Raw genomic sequence first — 23181 nt, 5'->3', positions numbered from 1 at the left:
GTTCGGGATATGTACCCTGGCACGATTAGCCAAAATTAAATTCTCACTATTGTAAGGTGCCTTGGAGGTGCGGATAAGAAAACAAGGCAGGAGGCAGGTATTTTATCTCGGCAAGCACTAGCCCGTGTATGGGTGTGGTGGATATGTGTCCCGTGCAACGTCGTGCATGGGTGTCGGGTTCGGTCGGCAAAAGTCTTTAGCTGTTTCCTTTCCTGGCACGGGTGTAAGGCACAAAATCAGACGATTTTTAAGTATCATACGATTTTTGGCCCCATCATGACAGGCTAACAATATGCCACATTCTATGACCCAGATTACCTGTTTACAGGGAAAAAAAACTTATAACCAGCTCTTTCTATCTCTGTGCTGTTCAAAATGTCACTTTTTGACTTCGACTCCTTCAATGGCGCCATATCGTCGTTGAACAATAGAACGTCCGTTTCGCGGTCTATGGACGATGAGGACTACCCCTACTCAGATCTCAATTTTGCCGACCTGAACGACGTGATGAGCAGCTACAACTCCAGCGGCATGTCTCCCTACTCCAGTGGCTCGTCTCCAGACAACATGTTTCCAATAACATTTGACCCTCACAGCTATGATGAGAGTAATGACATAATGGCGAAATCCGGGTCCAACAGCACTGTGACCGCCAACACTGGCGAGCTGCCGTCGCTGTCCACAACAAGAACAGGATCGTCGCAAAGCGACCCGGTAGTGAAGCTTGAAGAAGATGATATCGTGCTGAAGCGCAGGAAGCAGCCTAGCTCCAAGATAATCGACCATCCAATCTCAAAAGGCAAGAAGTTCAAGTCGCCTCACAACCTGATTGAGAAAAAGTATAGAACCAACATCAACACCAAGATTGTTGAGCTGCGGAATTGTGTTCCGACCCTGCGCATTCTTGTGGCGAAGGAGAATAATCACCACACAAATTCCACGGTCAAGGATGAAGAGTATGTTGATGATTACGAAGGAGACGGGTACACAGATGACGAAGAGAAGCTGGACGGTCTGCAGCCGGCCAGGAAGCTGAACAAGGCAACGATATTATCCAAGGCTGCTGAGTACATCAAACATCTTGAATGGAAACACGAGGTGTTGAAACGCAAAAACGAGCAGCTGGCCCGCATGCTCAAGAATCTCAACCCGGAAATCGACTTGTCAGACTCTCTGGAGGAGGCATCCAACCCCTCCTACAGCGGCTCGAGTCGCCATTCGTCGCCTTCACTGTATTCGAATACCTCTCCAAATACGAACTCTGACGGCTCGATGTCCCTGTCGAACAAGGTTTTGCTGGGCGGAATGACCTGCATGCTGGGTGCATCCGCCTTTGACGACATGTCGGGAGGCGTTGGAGATAGAAAAGGTTTGTTTTCTGTTCCTATCTTTGCATTTTCGACCTCCTCATCGTCGACGTCGTTCAACCTGTCTTTATTGAGGCCTTTCTGGGGAGTCTCCAAGCTGCTGTTTTGCATTGCCATGTTCTACTTTTACATCATTGTGCCGCTCTTGGGGACGGAGAAAAAGCAGTTCCGTCCGCTCAAGACGTACAATCGCCTGACGAATATGACTACTGCGGATGTCGAGCACCTGCTGAAAACTGCGGATCCTTCGAAGCTGTTTGTTGGCCTACTTGGTTTGCTCCACATGGAGTCTAACGAGACAACCCTGTTTATGAAGTGTCTCTACATGAAAAAGTGCGGCAAGCTTGCGGGCTCGGCTTTTGTTGGACGTGAGATATTCGACCGTTGGGGACAATATTATTTCAGCCAATTGAAGAGTTTGGCAAAGGACTCCAAGCTTTGTCTGCTGTTGCAGAACACAACGTACGAAGAACTACCTGTTATGCCCTTGAAACAATATGAACAGTTTGACTTTATCACGCAAATACTTCGCTCGCTTGCAGACTCTCTTTTTGAGGAGTCGCTAATGAAAATGGTTTGGTTCCATGCACTGAACAGCAAATACAAGGAAGAAAAAGAGGACACTTTGGAGCTCGAGATTGCAGCTACCAAGATCCAGATTGCGCGCTTATTGCAACGCTGCACCGACATCTCCAAGACACTCGATCAACCAACGTCTCGGTGCTCCATCATCAAGTTCCTGCTCAAGCCTACGGAGGACAACCTCAGAGTGGCTTTTGAGAACCCTCAGGCAGACCGCGACGTTGTTGTTGGCCTTGTTTGCTGCGTGTTGAAGTACCAGCTGCTGAATTGCGCAGACCGGTACGAGTTGCTGGTTGAGTGGTTAGGCAAATTGCAGCTCCCAAAGTTCAGCAACGGAGTCTGTATGTCCTTGTTCGAGTTCGTTGCCATTCTCAATGTTTTAGAGCTGACCACGCCAGACCTTCTCCACAGTCTGAACGAATTCTACAACGACGAGGTGGATAAGGAAAGCCACATGGATGCAGATGCAGACCAGACTCCTCGTCCGATCATCTCGAAACTGAACTTCAGACTACTCAACGTCGTGGCAAACATGCGCATATTTGCCGGGAGCGACAAGTTCTGCGCCTCAATCGAAGCCAAGGATCAACTGATTGATTTCCTCGTGGGACTTATCAAAGAGCTAAACGGATGCTAGCGCTTTTTAATTTATAGCTTATACATTTAAGACACCTCCTGTCAGAAAACCGTACACCACGTTTTTCCGGCACTTAGATCGTTCGCGAATTTCTGAACAGCTAATAAATCGATCACCGCACAAGTTTGCACCAACCGAAGGCGGCGGAACACCCAAGCATCCAAAGTTGTACTATAGTTCCGTTTTCAGATCGTGCTACTCCAGTGATACGTTTTCCAAAAGCATAAACGATGTATCCCTTCGGCAACCAACAGTATGGCACTGGATATCCGCAGGCCACCGGTTACAACAACTGGTCCTCCCAGCAACAGCCGACCGGGGCTCCGCAGCAGCAGCAGCAGCAATACATGCAGCCGTCGCTGCAAACACAGCCCACAGGCTTTGGCTTCCAGTCCCAGGCCACTGGGTGGAATCAACAACCACAACAGTGGAACAGCCGATTCCAGCCCCAGCAGCAGCAGCAGACCCAGCAGAGCTGGCAGTTCCAGCAGCCTCAGCAGCAGTCGCAGCAACAGCCCCAGCAGCAGTCCTACCAGAGACAGGATTTCCAGCAGGGCTATCAAGGCGGACTCCAGCCGATGGCCGCCCAGTCCACGGGGTACCAACCGTCGTTGGCGACACAGCAGACAGGGTTTCAGCCATTGACTGCCACCCAGACCGGGTTCCAGCCACAGACATCCTTTGGAGGCAGCCAGCCGATACAAAACAACTGGCAGTCGCAAACTGGCGTGTCTGCTTTGCAGCCTCAGCAAACCGGTTTCACTTCTTCGTTGGTGACGAGCTCGGAAAATGAGAACAAGGATATCAAGATTCCAAACATCAGGCTCTCGTTCATCACCGCAAAGGAGCAGGAGCGGTTTGAGCATGTGTTCCGGGCGAACGTCCCCAAGGGAGAAAACTCTATCGACGGCCAGACTGCAAAGAAAATCATGATGCAGTCTGGTCTCAGTGCCACGAAGCTGTCAAATATATGGACATTGGCCGACACGACCCGCTCTGGAAGACTGCTCTTCCCCGAGTTTGCTTTGGCGCTCCACCTGTGCAATATTGCTGCCAAGGGAGAGGAGGTGCCATACGAGCTGCCGCTGAAAATTAAAAACGAGGTCAGCAGCTTTGTGGATGCAATAAACTTTTCCGTCAACGATTCGGCCCCTCAGCAGTCGTTCAACCAGATGCTTTTCAGCCAGCCAACAGGCGTCCAGTCGTTCCCGCAGACCAGCTTTCAGTCGCAACCGTTGCAGGCTCAGGCCACAGGTCTCAGGCCGCAGCAGACAGGCTTCGGTGTCCAGGCTGGTGCCCAGCCGCAACAGGCTCAGGGAGCGTTTGGCCTACAGCCGCAGAGAACCGGCTTTGCACAGCAGCAGACCGGCCTGCAGCCCCAACGCACCGGGTTCAACTTGCAGCCGCAGCAAACTGGGTTTAACTTACAGCGCCAGCAGACGGGCTTTGGCGTGCAACCACAGCAGACTGGAGCACCCCTCCAGGCCCAGAAAACGGGCACTTTTATCCCATTGACTGCGCAGCAGACCAGCGGACTCGTGCCAGTTGGTTCGCAGAGTACAGCAGGACTCGTGCCTCAAGCAACGGGCCTGGGGCCGCAGAGAACAGGCGGCTTTGCTCCTTTGCAAACGGGCCTGCTATCGCAAAATACCGGATTCAATCCTCAACAGACAGGACTCATGCCGCAGCCTACTGGCCTGACTGCCATGCCTACAGGAAAACCTGGCCAGTGGGGCTTTGTCTCTGCGCCAACCGGGGGACTACCCGGCTTGGACATGATGCAATCACACTTTATGCCTAATGCTTCCTCACAGACTCATCATTTGACGAACGCGATGGGCGGAAATGCTGCCTCCAACGTCACGTGGGCAATCACTAAGCAGGAGAAGCTCATCTACGACAATATCTTCAAGAAGTGGGACACTGAGCGAAAGGGCTATGTCGAGGGAAACACGGCAATCACTGTTTTTGGAAAGTCCGGCTTGAATAGACAGGAGTTGGAGAAAATCTGGACGCTTGCTGACTCGGGCAACAGAGGCAAGCTGAACAAAGACGAGTTCGCGGTAGCTATGCATCTGATCTACAGGCGTTTGAACGGCTTTGAGATTCCAGATGTCCTGCCTCCTGAACTTGTTCCTCCTTCGTCAAAACTACTGCTTGAGAGCATGAATCAGATCAAGGGCAAGCTTCTGGAAGACTCGATATCGAGCAGGCCTAAGCCTATTACTTCGTCAAGCACTTTCGACGGTACTAGGTACAAGAACAACGATGATGCCGTCGGTTATGTTAGCAACGCAAGGCATAGAAGTTCAAAGAAGAAACCAGACGAAAAGACAGACAACCAATTGACTATCGAGGACCTGAGAAAGCAAGTGCACGAGAAAAAGATTTTGCTTGATGCAATTGACGCTGCTGACGAGGATGTTGCCAACGACTACGGCAAACAGAAAACCTCTAATGAAATCGAAATGCTCAAGGTGAAAATTAGAGCAGCGCAGGACAAGCTGAATGCGGCAGGGCTGGACGCCGGTTCTGCCATTCAGGAAAAACAGAAGCTGTCTAAAGAGTTGAACAGATTGACCGACAAGGTTCCTAAGCTCGTTTCTGAGCTCGACTCGATTGATGAGCAGATCAAGAATGCCAAAATTGAAATCGCCAGACTGAAAATCCACAAGGAGAATCCTTCTGGTATCCAGATCAAGGGAACGGGCCGCAACGGCGAAGTCACCGAGGCAGACAAGCGCATTGCCAAGCAGAAAGCAATGCTACAAGCCAAAATGGCGGCCCTGACAGGAAAGCCTGCTCCAAACCTCGACCAATTTGAGGCTAACGAGGCCAGGCTTTCTCAGGACATAAACCGTATTTCGAACGAAACTCAGCAACAGCAAACCATGATCAAGGACATTGCTGGCTCGATCAACGAGCTGGTAAACGACATATCTAGCTCGCTGCGCCTGACAAACTCTGCTCAGGTCGGCTATTCAAAATGGGAGCTCGGCAACGACATTCAGAGCAACGATGTGAAGGCGTTTATCCAAGAGCTGAATGCTTCAAAGCCAGTGCCGAAACCAAGAGAGCCTCAGCAGCCAGCCGTGCGCGCCCCTTCTGTCGCGCCAGCCAGACAGGAGCCTAGTTCTCGCTCGTCCACCCCATCTCAGTCTACGGACAGCCTTGAGTATCGGGCTCAGCAGTTCAAAGAGCAGGCCCGTCGCAAGATGGAGGAAAAGCTGGCAAAGCTCGGCATTAAGGGCTCGCTGAAGAGAAGTGACACGTCTGCGCAGAACTCTGCTTCTGGGGCTGCAGCTGCACCTGCGCCGTCGGAAGCTCCTGTTGAAGCGAAACAGGAAACCTCAGCTGAACCAGCAAAACCAAGTGCTCCTAAGCAAGCACCAGCTCCGCCGGCTCCACGCCAGGTGTCTAATTCTCACCCAGCAAAGGAGGACGACTCGTCAGATGACGACGACGCTGAAGAGCAGGAATTGAAGAGGCTTATTGCTGAGAAGAAGGCAATGGAGGCCAAAGAGCGCGAGAGAAAGTTGAAAAAGAAGCAGGATAGAGAAGCTCGTCTGGCAAAGCTGAGAGCAGAAATGGAGGAGCTCAAGAAAAGAGAAGCACACAGTGAGAGCAGCGACGATGACGTGTTGGCCGGTCCACAGGCCGATCAGAAAGATGTTCCTCCGCCGGCTGCTGCAGAGCCAGCAAAGGCTTCGGAGCCTGTGTCTGCAGCTTCTGTGCCCTCGGCCCACAGCAACAACCCATTCTCGAAAATGACTGCTCCTGTGGAAGAGCCAAAGCCAAAGAGCCATAATCCATTTTTCCGCCCACAGCTGACCACAGAATCCAGCTATGATGCCGATAGACTCAAGGCCCAGAGAGAGGCGCAAAGAGGTAAAAGCTTGAGCGATGACGGATGGTCTGACTCGGAAAAGGAGGACGAGGACGAAAGCGAAATGCCTGCTGCCTCGAAACAGGCCGAGCTCGCCTCGATGCTTTTTGGCGGAGGTATCAAGTCCTCGACGTCGACCGTGAACGAATACTCCACGCCGCAGCCAGAGCAGCAGAAGCCAGAGCAGCAGAAGCCTGTTGAACAAACAGAAGTTGAAGAGAACTCTTCTCCAGCAACGGCCGAACCCGTCGCGGAAACAGATGCTTCTGCCCCTGCAGCCCCGCCGGTGGGTGAGCCAATTCTTGCAGAAACTCCTCCTATCCCGGCTGCTCCACCTATTCCCGCTGCTCCGCCAATTCCTCAGACCCCGGATTCCTCTCCTGAATCAGACAGCTCCGAAGACGAAAACTTTGAGGAGGCTCCGGCTGCTCCAGATTCTCCTGACGATTCTCAAGCTACAGAGGCCCCACCCGTGCCTTCTGCTCCTGCTCCGCCAGCTCCGGTGGATGCTCCACCGATCCCGGCTGCTATTCCTCCACCGCCACCGCCGGCTCCTGCTCCCCCAGCGCCTATGCCACCAGCTCCCCCAGCCCCTGCCCAGGCCAACGGCGCAGCAAACGGAGCGGTCAGCGGAGCAGCCCCCATTTCAGCGCTGCTCGGAGAAATCACCCTCGGCAAACAGCTTCGCAAGGTGGACGACTCTCAGAAACACATTGTCGAAGGAGGCACTGTTGGAAAAGTACTAGACTGATCTATAAATGCATTTATATGACTGTAAATTAGGTTAGAAAATTCCGAATCTACTGCCCAGTGACACGGTATCTTTTTTATCACTGGCCAGCGCCGAAGAGCTTTCGACTTTGCCCGTAATCTGCTTGTGGAGATGCTTCAGGAAATCAGAATACGACCACACGAGATCGCCGGATCGGTCTTCGTAGAGGAGCTCCAAAAACTCTGCTTCGTTCGCGTCGGTTTTGAAACGACAGATCTGGATAGGGAAGAAGTCCACGTTGAGGTAGTGCTTGCCCAGGAACTTGACCAGGTTGCGCACTTGCAACGAGATGTGGGTATCGAGAACGGGCAACTGCGAGACCAGAGGGTCCAGCTGGCTCAGCGACGTAACATGCTCCCCAAAGAGATCCTGTAGCAGAAGCGGATTCACCTCGGTGTGGAACCATAGGAAAAGCACCTTGCCGTTGAACACGAGGTACGCTCCGCCGATCTCGAGGTTTGCCTGGCTCAGTCCAATCATTTTCGGAGTGGAGAAAAAGCCGGTTTGTTCGTCAAACAGACATTCCGCGTCGTCTAAGTCGTGCAGACTGACCATCACCGGATACAAATAGACCGACAGTTTCTCAGGTGTGCTATTCGCGAGGTCGAACAGACTCTCGACGCGCAGATCCGGGTTGCCCGTGCGTTCTCGCAAAGCTCTGGTTTTCAGCGCAGACAGCATGAACATCGGGAACGTGCGCAACCCGTGCGGCAGAACAAGCTGTCCTGGAGACGAATTGTTCTTGGCAACGTACAGCTTGTACATTGCGTTGATGTCGGCCAGTTGGATGTTTAGGTAGCTGCGCAGTGCGGCAAAGCTGATATTTGGCAGTCTGCTGAGGCTCTCTCTGAGCACAAGGTTCAACACAGCGTCCTGGTCCGAGAACGAAAAAACGTCTGCTACGCGTTCCGTCACGGACATGATACAGTTAATGACACGCACCTTCCTCAAACCGTCCACAGACGTATACAGCAGAGCAGCCTGGAAATGTGAGTCTTTTTTGGTGTCCAGCTTGCCATCATAGACGAAATCGCAGGCAATGCTAGTCTGGCTATTGCATATAGGCAGATACGGCACTTCTGGATGTCCAGAGCTGTGGAAGCCACCGTAGTATTTGTTGACCTGTAATCCGTTCGAACAGCGCACCTTCAGCTGACCCTGGTAGCCGCAGGCGTCCGTCACCAGATGCCTGACAGTGCACATCAGGTCTGCCTCGTTGCGGTCGAGATTAAAGCCGTGCCAGGTCTTGACAGAGCCGCCGGTCTTCATAGCAATGAGTCCGGCGTTCGCAAGGTCTATAGGCGTGTGCGCGCCGTTCAGAAGGTGCAGGCCGATGTTCAGCTTCACGTATTCTTTCAGCAGGTCCTGGTAGAATTTGCTTCCTGCCGTGATCACCTCCTTATCATAGTCGGCAGTAGTTTTTTGCGCAGGCAGCTTGACTGCAAGCGAGCCCGGTCCCCACGAGGGCAGGCCCGCAAGGAACGAGATTACCTGGCCGCCATCGACGTCCTGAAGGATGGTCTTGGCAGCCAGCAGGGCAGCCCCGTATGCTGGCTCTGGGCCAGGGTAGTCGGTCATCTGTTCGATGGTGCTCAAAGTAGCGTCGATGATGGCGTAGGAGTCCAGTGGATCGGCCAGAATGCCGTCGTAGAACGGCACGAACGGGTCATCCAGGTCGCCAACCACCGAGACAGTGGTCTGCTCAAGGTTGGGAGCCAGGTTGTAAAAGAATAATTTATTGGCGAACCCGACGATCGAGACCTTGGACCCTTTGGGTAGGTTGGACTCGCCATTTTGGTACAGCGCCATTCTAATGGCAGAGCAGGCCGCCACATGGAACTTCGTCCGAACAGCCTCGTAGCTGAGGTCGACAAGGAATACGTGGTGGAGCGGATGAGAATCTTTTTCGTCGAAATTGTAGTCTTTAGGCACAATCAGGTCGTACACACCGGAGTGCAGTTCGGGACGCACGTAGTAGTCCGACCTGACGCCATTTGCGTCGACCTGGCTGACGTAGTCCTGTGGAACCGGGCTCGAAAACGTGCAAATGTTGCAGATCATGTTGTATCCGCCGTGCTGCATGGCCGGGTTGATGTAGGCTCTGCACCGTCTGCACCGGGGAACCGAGGACATTTCGCGGAAGTCGACCTGCGGAACAGGCTTTTCGCCGGGCGCAAGTTGTGCGAAGGGCGTGAGAACCAGGCCAAGCGGGATCTTCGTTTGCTGTCTCAATTTGTCGGAGCTAGGGACGCTGTAGAGCGTCATTCTCGCAAACTTGGGAGACGCGTTGCCCTGGTCGACGGCAGTGTACTGCGTCCCTGCGAGCGGAGGCGACACGTTTTCAAATGTTAAGAAATCAGAGTCCTTGTAAATGTAATCTAGCTGGTGTCTGATGCTGGGAATTGAGAGATCGTCTGTGGCCGGTGCGTCCAGTCCGACGTCGGGCCTTGGTGGCTGGTATTGCCCCGTCTGAGGGAACTGCTGAGTTGGCACGGCCACCTGCTGGGGCATCGTGGGCGCCGGCGCTCCTGGCTCTGCCGATTGGCCGTAGTAGTGAGGAGCCTGCATGCCAGGGCTCATTGCAGCCGCGTTGGGGTCAAACGCAGGGTCCACTTGGTCGTCTCTGATGTAGTCTGGGACCAGCTGATGATGCACATGGTTGGTCTTTTTTTTCCTGGCGCCTTTCAGAGAAAGATTGCCGACTTGGGTGACGATTTCCTGATATTGGTTCATCACAAATATGGCACGAATTTTCTTCGTTGTTATTTTTTTATTCCGGATCGCGCTCGAGAGTAAACAGAGAAAATGGGGGTCACTGGTTTACTGCCGGCGCTCAAATCCATCCAAGAAGCCAGCCATTTGGAGAAGTATAGAGGCAAAACCCTCGCGATTGACACGTACGCGTGGCTGCACAAGGCGATCTACGGCTGTGCCATGGAGATTGTGCTCGAAAAGCCTACAAGAGCGTACCTGAATTACATGAGTAGACGACTCGACATGTTGGCACATTACGGCATCACTCCATACATGGTTTTGGACGGAGACTACCTGCCAACAAAGGCAAACACGGAAAAGGAGCGCGAGGAGCGCAGAAGGGAGTACAAACGACTGGGTCTCGAGGCCCTACGCGCAAACAAACGTTCCGAGGCATACAACCATTTTAATAAAGCGTGCGATATCACGCCGCAGATCGCGAAATCGGTGATAGAGGAACTGAAAAGCAGAAATATCCAGTACGTGGTCGCCCCCTACGAAGCGGATGCGCAGATGGTGTATCTGGAGAAACACGGTATAGTGCAAGGAATAATCTCTGAGGACTCAGATCTCCTAATTTTTGGGTGCCAGAGACTTATCACGAAATTGGACGACTCTGGATCCTGCATAGAGGTGCGGAGGGACAAGTTCAAGGAGTGTTGGGAGTCTGCGATTGGTCTGTTCTCCGATGAGCAGCTGAAGCTGATGGCCATCGTCAGCGGATGCGACTACACCAAAGGGATCCCCAACGTCGGGATGCAGCGTGCAATCAACCTTGTGAGCCGGTACTCGACAATCGGAAGGTTGCTGCAGGCAGTTCGCTACGAGGGGAAGTTGAAGGTCCCTGTCGAGTTTGAAACGGAGTATTACCGTGCGATCACTGCATTCAATCATCAAGTTGTTTTCGACCCTCGAACACAGAAACCAGTGCATTTGAACCCGTTGTCTCCGGAAGACGATGTCCTGGAGGTTGAACGGTACGCAGGAAAAATGCACCACGACGAACTTCACAGAAGGATTGCCATAGGCGAGCTGGACCCGATAACGAAGCTTCCGCTGTCTGGCCGCGAAGCCTTTAGCGTACCGCCCAGCATCGCTTCTAAAGAACAAGTCACCACAAAGACGCAGGCCAGAACAATTGACGCCTTGCTCCAAGTCAAGAGCAAGCCTGTGGTGCGGTCTGCGTCGGAGCCAATGGCCCGCAAGTCTGCCATCAGAACCATCGACCATTTTATGTCAGTCCAGTCGTCCACTGTGAAGCGGCGCAAACTGCTTTTTGGCTCGCAAGATTCCGCATCCGAAACCAGCACATACTTCTCTCGATCCACAGCATCTGCACTCACAGAGGACACGCGGAGCGCGTTTAGCGAACAGGATTCCAGCGACTACAACATCACGGACCCAGACGAAGACGAGAAGCCGGTTCTCGCGGCGTATGCCACACAGAAGCAAAGTACCCGCGTGCCGTTGCGGGAGGTGACGAACCAGGTGTCGCAAAAGCTGGGGGCCAAGAATGTTGGAGGCCACATTCTGGATAGAAACTCGTTGAGCTCGTTTAAATATAACGGTAAATAAATAGACAAATAGATCTCAAAATGGGGCAAATATTTTTCGTGCGCGATCGGGGCGAACGTTGATGGAGACGGAGCAAAAGCTAGACGCACTCCAATCTCGGTTTCCCGAAGTTGGCAAGGATGTGCTGCTAGAGCTGCTAATCACTTTTGGTGGTTCTGTAGAGCAGACAAAGCTGATGCTGGAGGAGCAATTCGGGCCCCGGGACATCAAGACAGCGGTCAAAAGAGAGATCAAGGGCAAGTTTCCAGCAACAAAGCGCAAGGCAAACGTCGAAACCGCTGCCAGCGAATCCTGCGTCGTGGCAAAGAAGAGGGCGTTCCCTCAAAAACAGACTTCCTTCAAGGTGTCGAAAGCTAGTGCTAACATTTCCACTACTCTGTACAATAAGGAGCAGATTGAGTCGACGGTTCCGTATCTGCGATTTTATCCCAGTTTTCTGCCAGACAGTCTTGCAGACAGTCTTTTGGATGAGCTTCTGTCCAAAAGAGCCCAGTTTAAAGATAAGATGTTCCACATTGCTGGTAACGAGTGCCATTCCAACCACCAATCGGCGGTGTTCTACGACGGCGACATACCGGAACAAAAGTACGACAACGGGTTCTACAAAAACTCAAAATCCATGGCTCAGTCGTTCACAGGAAATATACGCACCGCCAAGTTCCTAATTGAAGACCAGGCAAACGAAGTGCTTGCAACCACCAAGAAACACCCGCTTCAGGTACAGTCCGAGTGGCGCGCGTCTTTGTGCGTGGGAAACTACTTCCATACAAACAAAAACAATCTCGATTGGCACTCAGACCGTCTCACCACCATTGGACCCTTGCCGTTGATCTGCTCGCTGACCTTAGGAGCGACCCGAATATTTAGAATCAGAAAGCAGTACGGCGAGAGTCCGATCTACAACATTCCGCTGCCACACAACTCCTTATTGTTAATGCTTCCAGGCACACAGGAAGAATTCAAACACTGTGTGCCCTCCCTGGGGAACTCTCTTGTGGCCAGGCACCCTAGGGCCAACGAGACCAGAATCAACCTCACTCTCCGCATGAGTCGAGCTCACCTGCAGAACAACACGCCATCCTGCCCGATATGCAAGTCTGCCATGACTTTGCGTCGCATGTACAAGAAACCGGCGTCCAGAGGATACTATTTCTGGCTTTGCAATGGAGGCTACCGTTCAGGTAAAGAATGTCCGGGTTTCTATTTTGCCAACCTGTCAGACATGGAGAAGCCGCGTGCAAAGCTGTATACTCGCGATGTAAAACAGGCGACCCGGTGGCTGGCAGAGGACGACCACGAGGCGAGAACAGCTACAGAGTTTCACATGGAAGATGTTAAGGATTAGGCGGTGCAAGAATGAGGCAGTGCACCACTGAATTTCAGCGTCGTTAAAAATTAGGCCAGGAAGAAGACGGGTGATGAAAGCGGTGACCACATGGCTGTTCCATACGCCGGATGGGCGTCCAGCGACTCCTGAACTAGAACTGCAAAGTGTGCACAAACCTGCGACTCCGACACCATCCCCGACACAAAGCGAAGCATCTAGTCACATCTATACGGGGACCCTTGCTGAAGGCCTGGAGCTGCTGACAGAGGCGTTGCAAGGAGAGTCGGACCGTCTGAGCGATGCGTTTGCGAAGATTTTGGACTCTATGGTCGATTCAGAGCTGGTAACGTCCACACTGTATAAAATTGACGACGAGCTGAAATTCCTGATTATGGAGACGTTTCTGTCCGACAGGAACCTGGTCGAGCGCTTCAAAGCACACCGCCAGCAAAACAGAGAGCGCGACGCTTTGCTGGCGATCGAGCGTGCCAAACGGGGGCTGGAGATGGCGAGCACGGCAGGCAGCTCCGTGAGTCCTTCAGAACACCCTTCTTCAGAGGACGAGGGTGCCAAGTGGACCCTGCGGTTTGTGGAATTTGTCGACCTTATTCTCACAATGTGGGAGCTGCTTTTCACTGGTATCGTCAGTCCGAGCGTCTCGTACGTCTATGCTCATCTCTGCGAATGGGGCTCCAAGTACGACCTTGGAAAGTATGTTGCAACAGCTCTATTGTTCTGCAACATTATTCTCCGCCGATTGGTTACTGTTTTAGGCCGTCTTGTCGGGCGCGACGAAAACTCGCGTATCACGTCTTTGGCACCAACGTGATGTTTATTATTTTTCGACGCGTGGGTGCAGGAACACGCCTCAGACCACTCCTTTTTTTCTGTTTACTGGATGTTTCAAAGGAACACAAAAAAGTTTGAGACAGGTGCGGAACCTGTTGTATAAACTTGAAACAAATTGGTACCGCAGCAAGAGCAGACACTTTGCTAACACTCTGATTGCAATGGCACCGTTGACTCCGCAACCGAAGCGGGAGCAGATCCGAGAGCAGAGTTCAAAAAACGACTATGGAGCAATGTCTCAGTTCACACCTCCAAAGTCTTCAGAGAAAAGACATCCAGAGGGCCTCAACATCATCCATGAGGACGAGTCGTTATTTTCGGAACTCATGATTTCCATGAGCGACAGCGACGAGGAAGACCAAAAAGGCTGGGTTGACAGGATTCTCCAACAACAAACTCAGGAGATACCTTCGTGCGACCTGTTGGCGGACTCGCTCGTGAGCGGGAGCAGTCCCGCTCTTCCAGACGAGTCTCTGGTAGCCACCGTTGACATGAAAGACGACAACCTTCCTGGAACGGCTAATCCCCATGATGACATGTTACGCATTTTTAGTGTCCTTCGTGACGGCCTTCGCGATTACAACTACCAACTTGCTAACGCCGGGCCAGAAAACGTTGTTGTAGTGCGCTCCGATTTTCTTATCAACTATGGCCGCAACGTCGGGTGCAATCTGCGCACAAAGATGATCAACGATTACTTGACGATGGCCAAGAACGATGAAGAGCTCCTCAATTACGGACTGTCCCATCAGCTGGCGGACATGACTATTTTAGAGGAAATTCGGCACTTGGTCCGTGAAAGCGACCGCCAAAGAAAGCTCTACAATAAGAGAAAGAACATGATGGTGGAGAACAAGCGTGCAGTCTTGAGTTCTACTCCTGAAATTAATGGCAGTCCAGCGGAAAGTGGAGATAGAAAAAAGAAGAGCCGGTCTGGAAAGTCTAAAGATCTGAGCGTGGAGAAAATCAAAATAGGATACTATGGCAATAATCAACTGAGCGCAGTTGCCGACTTGGACCAGATCTTGAAGGTTGAAGAAGACGAAAAGTATATCATGGACCTTCGCAACAAGAACGACTTTTTGAGAGCTTGTATTGATGACATCTTCTCGCCTGATCTAGTGTTTGACCATTCTTTGCTGTACACTAAGGTGCCATTGAACTTGAACCCTGATCTGAGCATTGATTTAGAATCCGACAGGGCCGTGGCTTATGCAGAAAACACGCTTTGGGTGGGTTCTCATCTGGCTCCAAACGCAGTTTCAAGCGAGAATTTCCCCAGACTTCTACAGATGCGGGTCATTGTAAAAGTCTACGATCGCGACAAATTGATGCTGAAGCGCACCGAACCAGTTACCGGACATCTGCTTCCCGACACAGGACACATGAAAATCAACCTGCCTCTGAACGCCAAATACTGGTCCAGCCTGATCAACGAGTATTCGAACGGCTCTATCGACGGCTCTAAATTTGAGAACATCCATATCACCCACACAATATATTTCGACGAGGAGCCAGATATTGTGAAGACGGGCAGAGACGTTCCTATTCACTCGTTGATTTGGGAGTTCTTACTGAACAACAAGATCAACTATCTGCCGCACTCCGTTAGTGTGCAGAAGAAGATCGATCCGCGAAAGCAGCTCACGATCAACAGCGTGAGGTCGAACTCGTTCTGCGAGCCTGGCCCGGTCGCAAACAGAGGCCACAAAAGAACCAGATCAAGATCACTCACGGATCTGTCTACTCTTCGTCCACAGATGCATGCACCGCCCATGTTCCAGCAAATTGTGCCAAAACCTCAGCCATTGCAAGACATCACTGTAAGCTCTGCTCCGGCGATGCAAACGCGGTTTGCCATAAACGATCCAAAAAATATTCAACGGTATCATATGCATTTGCAAGCTGCACAGATTAGGGCGCATCAATCTCAGCAGATTGCATTGCAACAGCAGCAACAGCTATATAACAGTTTCTATGGCGTTGGGTCGGAGGTCCAGTTCATACCTCAGGAGTTCCAGTACCCACAATCTCACAACAGCTCGGATGACTCGATTTCGTCCCACTCTTCTGTCGATCACATGCATGCCTCTTTCTCGGGCTCGATTCAGACTGCGAAAAGCTCGGTCAGCGGCTCTACAGGCGTCACTCCACGACTGAAAGAGTTTCAGTTCGAAGTCACAACTATACCTCCGCCACAGGGGACAGAATTTGGCTCTGGAAATCAGAGCTCACCTACTTCGTCGACCATCTCTGCCCATTCCAACGATGGGCACGAGAGCTCGAAAAGGAAGGGCACCACCGCCGCGCAGCCGTCCCTGCCCGGCATGGGATCTATCAACCTGAATGTTGGTGATGCCAGAGCCAGCGAGCTGGATTGGAAATTTTACTATTGCAACCCTTAAGGATAATTTATATTTGTACTCGTTACCCGGAACGTATCTTTCAAAAAAATCTTTGTGTTCATCGGTTTGTCCATGTCTGTGTCTAAAGGAGTGTGGTCGAACTTTGCGAAGCGGTCGCCAACTTTGGCGCTACGCAACAAGGCTCTTCGGACGGCCTTGCTGAGTCCTGGTCTTCCGCATGGCCCAGTTTCCTTGAAGTCGAAAGCGAGCAGAAGGAAATACCAATCGATCGAAGGTCTTGACCAAATCTACCCGCTGGCATACGAGGTTTTGGAGAAGCGCAGTGAGGACATATACGCCAAGATTGACAGCCTCGACAAGAACAGTCCAACGTACGCTGAGCAGAAAGAGAAACTCGAAATCTCGGCTGAAAAGTACAATCCTGAGGTTGTGTATATGGCAGAGTACATGAAAAATAGCCTTGATAGAACCCAGCCCGTTTTCAGACACTACCTGAAAAAAGCATGGGAGGGCTACTCCAAGATGCTGCTCATGCAAAGACTAGAGACTTTGGCTGTTATCCCAGACACACTGCCTACCCTGGAGCCAGAGGTGGAGGTCAAACTAAAGTTCCCACACAATAACCAAGATAGATGGATAGAACCGGGGACTTTACTCTCGTCAAACGTTACCAAAATGCCTCCGTCGCTCGAAGTGATTGAGTTCAAAGAGACTACCGGTGACCTGTACACTGTCTTGATGGTCGATCCGGACACTCCAGATCTCGCTCAAGACAGCTACTCTACTACGCTTCTCTGGGGAGTGAAGGACGTTAAACTTTCCAACAGCGACTGCATGATTGACGCCAAGAAATTGATGCAAAATGAAGACTGCGAGTTCGTCGAGTACCTGCCTCCCGTTTGTGAGAAAAACACAGGAAAGCACAGGATCGCGTTTTGGGTGTTCAGGCAGGATGGTCCGCTCGCCAACGCTCCAAAAGGACTCAGAAGAGAATTCTTCAAGATCAGACAGTTTGTCGAGGACAATAAGCTCACACCGGTTGGAGCGCATGTCATTCGTACCTTGTGGGACAGGAACACAGAGAACGTGAGAAAGATGTACGGTCTTCCCGAAGGACGTGTTTTCACGAAGGAGCGTGTGCCGTACTTGAAGAAGTGAAGAATCTGTATATACTAGCCTAATTTACATATGATGCTCTCAGAGTAATTTTTCCATAATTTATTCTTCTTCGTCGCGTCGATGTCTGAGCCATGTGAACGTAGAAAGCAACTGCGCAACCTGAACAGCAAAGCATGGGGTGGTGAGCTGCTTGTCGTGGACTCCCCTGATACCTCTTTGAAAAGCAACATGGCTGTGCTCAAGAGACTAAGCTCGGCTATCACGACAGAAACGCAGAATACTTTGATAGATTTGATCAAGAGAGTTTCACTCGAGAAATATCTGGACGAGTTGATCCCGGCAACGGCAGACGGGCTTCTTTCTTTGAAGAAGAAGGACGCAACGGCTGCCGTTGAGGTGCTCTCCGTGCTGCATCAACGATTTTCGTCTCGCTTCACTTCGAAACTGGCATTATATTTTTTCCGTTCGGTTGAGGACTTCAGAGAACCCGAGCATCTGCCCGTCTTGGGCACTCTGCTGAGATTGTACTGTGAAATGTACTTGGTTGACCTTATCCGATTGGATGATAGTGTCGACAAGAGCATGCTGCCACGGTACTTGGTGAAGTCTGACAGACCTCTTCTTCTGGCCTACGTCTCGCAGCTACTCTCTCAACACGCGAATAACACAAGGCTACTTCCTATTGTCTCAGGATTCGTCAAGAAGTTTGAAGATGAACTTCTTCGTGAGAATGAGTTTTTAGGTCCGTCAGAAAGGCTGTCACTGGTCAAGCTCCTCACTAAGTATAGTGAACATGTATGCAAAATGACTGAAAACATGCATGAGCAGATATCCGGTCTAGTGAATCAGGTCAATGAGATATCACGAAAAACCGGCAAAGTGCCCGAATCCCTTGAATCCGAGCTCAAGGAGAAGAAAGATGAGTTTGCCAAACTGGAAGCTTATTCGGAATTTGCACATGAGGTGTTCTCCACTCGAAAACCCTCGCTGGCTCAGGAGGCGGAACCGACCGCCAAGATCACGGCTATCTCGGGACTATCCGAATCCAACCGTTGGGAGAGTGAGGAGCAGCGTAAATTCTACGAAGAGGTAGCAGATATTTCTGAAATGGTGGATCCGAGCCTGCTTTTAAAAAGAGGGCCCGATATAGAAGAGAAAGGGGCTCATAAAGACGTTTTCCCCACATTTGTCAAACAGCTGGACGCTGCTACTACTGCAGAGGAGGTGGATGGTAAAGCTCGCGAATTTTGGCAGCAGGAGATGTACAATAAATCTGCGGAAAGCCGTCTGTATCGCCACGCGTTCTCGCAAGGTATTAATGCCAAAGCCTTTGCGCGGTTTCTGTGCATCAACCGCAATGTGTTCAAGTCTTTAATTCAGAAAATAGAAAGCAAAGCTGACGCAATTTTAAAAGACCAATTGACCATGTCGCATATAGACTACAACACGGTCAGGCTATATTGTGAAATGGCCAACTTCAGCTTGGTTCCGGGTACCAAATTTTTGCATATGCTGCGGTTTCTAGTGGTAAACGTTGGGGAGGGAGTAGGTTTGGACCTGTTGACCCTGTTCTTCGACTATTCCAGATTTACCATTCTCTATCGACCGGAGTATTCCGAGGACGTGAACAACTTAATCCATCTTCTTCAAAGTGTGACAAGCAGGCTGCAAGGAGACCGACAAAAGGCCGCGCAGGCTTTTCTGTCGTCGCTTGCTGTTGCTCAAGAGAAGGTGCAAGTCGGAACAGCGAAACCCAAGTTGCAATTTCTCGAGTATATGCTCAAACGGGCTCTGCAAAACCAAGTCTTCTTTCCGGCCCTTCTCGAATTCGAATGGGACCACGAATCGTATACCACGATCGTGGACTTCTTTAGCCATCCAGAAACGATAGCCTACGATGAGATCCCGGCCCTTGTCTCCTTGCTCAAATACTTGGGCGAACATGATCCTGTACTGATTACCGTTGTGGTTGATGGTCTGATTGAGGAATTTCAATCTGGATTCGAACTAAACGATTTCCGACAGAATAGGAAGAGAATGGCGGTTGCAAGCTACCTGGCGCAGCTCGCCGTTAAAAGGCTAATAACGCCGCCACTCTTTCGAAATCTGGTCAAGTACGCGATTTTCGAATCTGCCCACGGCGATCCGTCCAACTGGTTCTGGGCGAAGATGGTGTGCTTATTTTTCGAACTCTCAAAGAAAGATACGCCGCTGGAGTTGATGCTATTTGACTATCATCTGCTTCTTCAAGGTGAACTGCCTCTGGATCTTCACTTGCGAGTAGTCAAGTGCTTTGAGTCGCGCGGCGCAACACGCGCACACAATGTTGCGGAGGCAGCTAAACGGATCAGCGAAATGAGCAAAGCTAGCCGTCAGATGCCTGAATCTGAGCAGGAGGATGATGAAGAGCTGGAGCAGGAGACCGATGATCTCTCAGAATCAGAAGAGGCTACAGAAGATACTGGCGATTCTGAGACCGATGATGACTCTGAGGAGGACGATGACACTGAATCTGAGCTGGACGAGAGCATGATCAACAAACAGCTCGATATGAGCATCCAGTCAGAGTTTGACAGCATGCTTGCCGCAAGTTTGAAAACTTCCGGTTCAACGAATCCTCGTGCTCGTGTACGTCAGCCACTCGGCACCGCTGTTCGCAAAGACCAAACAGAAAACGGAGCCAACAAGTTTACGCTTCTAACGAAATCGGGAAACAAGATTGCGGCACGGAAGATTGAGGTTCCGGACCATGTAGACTTTGTTGCTGAGCAATTGACCAATGCAGAGCTGTGGGAGCGGGAGCGCGTCAGGATCAAGGACTATGTGCTCAATCAGCACGAATAGATCTGTTCGGTGTACGGGTGTGTACTAAATCAAAAAAATATTCAAGATTCAGCTTTTCTCCCGCTGGCAGGCAGGCAGCTCATAACCTTGGACAAGTTTTTCCAAAGTTTTATTGGTGAAATAATAGAGGGGAAAACAAATAGACCATGTCCACATTAAACGTGAGTATTGGAGCCCCGTTCGTGCAACTAACCTTCAGGTCCTTAGATACTCCTCATTGGCTGCCGGTATTGTGTACGGAGCTTACCACACCTACACTTTGAAGGTCGAAGGTGAGAAGAAACAGGAATTGTACGACTACCAGCAAAAGCTGAAACTGGTGGAGGCTGCCAAGGCCGAATATAGAAAGCTGAACCCACCTAAGCAAGCCGCTTCTACCGAGGCCGTGAACCTTGACGATCCAGAATTTGATTTCGGGAAATTTATTTTGGGTGCTGTTGAGAAACTAGGTAGTTGAAAAATATAGTATAAAGTGTACGACTTTTTTTGGAAATCTTAGCATGTTGATATATAACACCAAAGTGGCGTCTTACGGCCCGAGATTCGCCTCCAGGCTGACGGTTTCCGCGCGCTTGGGTAGACGGTGTTTCACCAACGACTCTTATACGTTCAGAAACTTCCAAAATGGGCACACCATAGCTAAACATTTTGAGACCGCCGGCCATGGATACTTGATGTCTTTGGCTTATGAGCCGAAAGATCGCCTGAAAGACACAAGTCAGCCTGACGACGGGCTCCTTTCCAAGTACCGAAAGAAGGTTCAGACCAATACCGTGTACGACTCGCCTACGGGGGAGGACAATTATGTGTTGGCATATAATGATTCCAAGGTGCTGGCCGGCGTTTTGGACGGTGTTGGTGGTTGGTCTGAACAAGGATTTGACTCCAGTGCGATCAGCCGCGAGCTGTCCACCCATGTTACAATGGAATTTCTACACGAGGATCACCTGACTCCGCTCGAGATCTTGGACAAGGCATACACCAAAATGAAGCAGGATGGCTCTGTTGAGGTGGGCTCTACGACCATCTGTTTTGGCATCATCGATGCTGAAACGAACAAGCTGCATGCTGTCAATCTGGGCGACTCCTGGTTCGGGGTCTTTAGGAAGCAAGATTCGCGATTCAAGTGCGTTTTGGAGTCCAAAGAGCAGACGTATTCTTTTAACGCTCCCTACCAGTTATCTGTGATCCCGCAAGAATTTTTGGACATTGCGAAAAGGAAGGGCTCAAAATACTTGATGAACCAGCCCCAAGACGCAGACGAGTACGAGTTCCAGCTCGAGTCCGGAGACGTGATCATGTTCACTACCGACGGACTGATCGATAATGTTGTCATCAACGATGTCGCGCTGTATCTTGATGACTATTTTGCAGCAGATCAGATAGGGGAAATGAACATGAACCTCGTTCGGAACGTCAAAGAGCTGAGTCTCAATAGCAGCTTCAAAAGCGTGTTCTCGCAACGACTAAGCGATATTACTGGCCAAGATTACATCGGAGGGAAGCCAGACGACATCACCAGCGTGATAGTCTATGTTCAGTGAGGCCCCCTGGCCCATTTACGCACTACATAATAATACAACACCGCGCGGTCCTATTTATCAAGTTTCGACGGACTCAAAGCATCCAATAGGCGACTTGACTCTCAACGTGTACTCGCACCTCTCCGGCTCGGTAACGGCCACGATGGTGTTTTTTTCGCCGCATTCCAGCTGAACAGTGGCCTTTCTCACTGGACCGTTCCAGCACTTGTCTCCGTGTTCGTAGATCAGCCTGAGTTGCAGTTTTTCCTCGTCAAACTCGGTTCGTTCGAAGCGACCTATTCTAACCGCATGGCCATTGCGGTCAATCTGCTCTACTTTGTCGACAAAGCACAGTCGATAGTCATAATCACCGATTTTGTCCACGATACAATCGTCCATAGCCATGAGAATCTGGTGTGGCCCATAATCCTTGTTCAGCTGCTCCTCCTTTGTCTGCTGGTCTCTTCTTAGCCGCTTCAGTTCCTGTTCAATTTCCTTCTTCCGCTTTTCCGACTCTCTCGTCGACGGAGATTTCTGGTGTCTCTTTGACACGCCCAAAAACGAGTTTACCATGGCTTTGAAGGTGGACTTGAAGTCAAATAGTTCGTCCTCGTCCTCGTCTCCACGGCCAGCCAGCCTCCGAATTTCTGCCTCAGAGTCTCTCAACTGGCTCTGCAAATCTGTAAATAGAGCTTTCACCTCGCTGGCATGATCGCTTTGCTTCTCGTCCTTGCTCAAGCCTTGATTCACAGAATACTCCTGGAATGCTTGAGCGGCAGCTTTCACGGCCGGGTCATTGAAGTTATGATTGTACTCGTTACTCATAGTCTCCATAATCTCCTCCAAGTTTCGCAGATTTTGTCTCTTGCTGTTGAGTTGCTGGAGCTTCTCAGAAATCTGCAGAGAAAGGTCCCCCAATTTCGAGTCTAGCTGCTCAAACACTGAGATAATGGCACTCTCCTTTTCTGTAGGAGCCTGAAGCTGGTTGAGGCCGTGCAGTTCCTGCTCGAGTTTCTCAATCTCAGCAGACAATTGCGAGATTTCGTACTTCAGCCTCGTCCGCTCCTTGTGTGCTTTGTGTTGAATTTTAGCCTTCTTGGCTAGTCCCTTAGCAATGACCGCATTCCGTGCCGCAGTCTCTCCGTCCCACGCTTGCTTCATTTGTGCGCATCTCGATGGGCATTTTCCGCCAGGCTCGTCAGAACCATCGCAGCAGAGATCGTAATCACAGATCCCATCATTGACCCTGTAAGAAGGCAGGTAATTGGGCTTGAACCCTTCGTTGGTGCAGTAGAATCGTCCTAAGCTGCAGGCAGAGGTCCCTGGCTCGTCAGAGCCATCTGGACAGTCACAGTAATCGTCGTTAATTTTGTCAAAAGAAATCTTGATCTCTGGATTGCCCAGGCACGCCCAAAGCCCGTCTTCGTCGGGCTTGTAGATCGACTGTCTATCTGGTTCGACACCGCGTATCCATCCTGCGGCAGCGCAGCAGCAGAGGAGAAAAAGGGCATGCATCATGAAAGGAGTGAACAGATAAATAATTATGAACTATATAAATTGACTATTTTATTGAAAAAGAA

General features: G+C 50.9%; 12 protein-coding genes across 12 annotated transcripts; 10 read left to right on the top strand and 2 right to left on the bottom strand.

Annotated features, from left to right (window-relative positions):
* Nucleotides 1–375: 375 nt before the first annotated feature.
* KL911_002771 (uncharacterized protein) lies at nucleotides 376–2586 on the top strand (the record flags this gene model as incomplete). Its single annotated transcript, XM_043197877.1, has 1 exon — nucleotides 376–2586. One exon carries the CDS (start codon nucleotides 376–378, stop codon nucleotides 2584–2586), a length of 2211 nt encoding a protein of 736 aa, XP_043054369.1.
* Nucleotides 2587–2816: 230 nt separating this feature from the next.
* On the top strand, nucleotides 2817–7223 carry KL911_002770 (uncharacterized protein; the record flags this gene model as incomplete). Its single annotated transcript, XM_043197876.1, has 1 exon — nucleotides 2817–7223. One exon carries the CDS (start codon nucleotides 2817–2819, stop codon nucleotides 7221–7223), a length of 4407 nt encoding a protein of 1468 aa, XP_043054368.1.
* Nucleotides 7224–7256: 33 nt separating this feature from the next.
* On the bottom strand, nucleotides 7257–9977 carry KL911_002769 (uncharacterized protein; the record flags this gene model as incomplete). Its single annotated transcript, XM_043197874.1, has 1 exon — nucleotides 7257–9977. The coding sequence occupies one exon, from the start codon at nucleotides 9975–9977 to the stop codon at nucleotides 7257–7259; it is 2721 nt and encodes a 906-aa protein (XP_043054367.1).
* Nucleotides 9978–10049: 72 nt separating this feature from the next.
* KL911_002768 (uncharacterized protein) lies at nucleotides 10050–11573 on the top strand (the record flags this gene model as incomplete). Its single annotated transcript, XM_043197873.1, has 1 exon — nucleotides 10050–11573. One exon carries the CDS (start codon nucleotides 10050–10052, stop codon nucleotides 11571–11573), a length of 1524 nt encoding a protein of 507 aa, XP_043054366.1.
* Nucleotides 11574–11634: 61 nt separating this feature from the next.
* KL911_002767 (uncharacterized protein) lies at nucleotides 11635–12918 on the top strand (the record flags this gene model as incomplete). The annotated part of the gene is made up of 1 exon (XM_043197872.1): nucleotides 11635–12918. The coding sequence occupies one exon, from the start codon at nucleotides 11635–11637 to the stop codon at nucleotides 12916–12918; it is 1284 nt and encodes a 427-aa protein (XP_043054365.1).
* Nucleotides 12919–12991: 73 nt separating this feature from the next.
* On the top strand, nucleotides 12992–13729 carry KL911_002766 (uncharacterized protein; the record flags this gene model as incomplete). Its single annotated transcript, XM_043197871.1, has 1 exon — nucleotides 12992–13729. One exon carries the CDS (start codon nucleotides 12992–12994, stop codon nucleotides 13727–13729), a length of 738 nt encoding a protein of 245 aa, XP_043054364.1.
* A 181-nt stretch (nucleotides 13730–13910) lies between these two features.
* On the top strand, nucleotides 13911–16154 carry KL911_002765 (uncharacterized protein; the record flags this gene model as incomplete). Its single annotated transcript, XM_043197870.1, has 1 exon — nucleotides 13911–16154. One exon carries the CDS (start codon nucleotides 13911–13913, stop codon nucleotides 16152–16154), a length of 2244 nt encoding a protein of 747 aa, XP_043054363.1.
* A 72-nt stretch (nucleotides 16155–16226) lies between these two features.
* Nucleotides 16227–17273, top strand: KL911_002764 (uncharacterized protein; the record flags this gene model as incomplete). The annotated part of the gene is made up of 1 exon (XM_043197869.1): nucleotides 16227–17273. One exon carries the CDS (start codon nucleotides 16227–16229, stop codon nucleotides 17271–17273), a length of 1047 nt encoding a protein of 348 aa, XP_043054362.1.
* Nucleotides 17274–17354: 81 nt separating this feature from the next.
* On the top strand, nucleotides 17355–20078 carry KL911_002763 (uncharacterized protein; the record flags this gene model as incomplete). Its single annotated transcript, XM_043197868.1, has 1 exon — nucleotides 17355–20078. One exon carries the CDS (start codon nucleotides 17355–17357, stop codon nucleotides 20076–20078), a length of 2724 nt encoding a protein of 907 aa, XP_043054361.1.
* A 146-nt stretch (nucleotides 20079–20224) lies between these two features.
* Nucleotides 20225–20535, top strand: KL911_002762 (uncharacterized protein; the record flags this gene model as incomplete). Its single annotated transcript, XM_043197867.1, has 2 exons — nucleotides 20225–20260; nucleotides 20344–20535. The coding sequence occupies 2 exons, from the start codon at nucleotides 20225–20227 to the stop codon at nucleotides 20533–20535; spliced, it is 228 nt and encodes a 75-aa protein (XP_043054360.1).
* Nucleotides 20536–20578: 43 nt separating this feature from the next.
* Nucleotides 20579–21622, top strand: KL911_002761 (uncharacterized protein; the record flags this gene model as incomplete). Its single annotated transcript, XM_043197866.1, has 1 exon — nucleotides 20579–21622. One exon carries the CDS (start codon nucleotides 20579–20581, stop codon nucleotides 21620–21622), a length of 1044 nt encoding a protein of 347 aa, XP_043054359.1.
* Nucleotides 21623–21679: 57 nt separating this feature from the next.
* On the bottom strand, nucleotides 21680–23119 carry KL911_002760 (uncharacterized protein; the record flags this gene model as incomplete). The annotated part of the gene is made up of 1 exon (XM_043197865.1): nucleotides 21680–23119. One exon carries the CDS (start codon nucleotides 23117–23119, stop codon nucleotides 21680–21682), a length of 1440 nt encoding a protein of 479 aa, XP_043054358.1.
* Between the last annotated feature and the right edge of the window lie 62 nt (nucleotides 23120–23181).

This window comes from Ogataea haglerorum (assembly GCF_019207285.1).
Source record: "Ogataea haglerorum isolate 81-453-3 chromosome Unknown 81-453-3_NODE_7_length_556738_cov_96.333754, whole genome shotgun sequence".
Taxonomy (NCBI): domain Eukaryota; kingdom Fungi; phylum Ascomycota; class Pichiomycetes; order Pichiales; family Pichiaceae; genus Ogataea; species Ogataea haglerorum.
The sequence above is the reverse complement of the archived record's forward strand: the minus strand, read 5'-3'. Positions and strand labels throughout refer to the sequence as shown.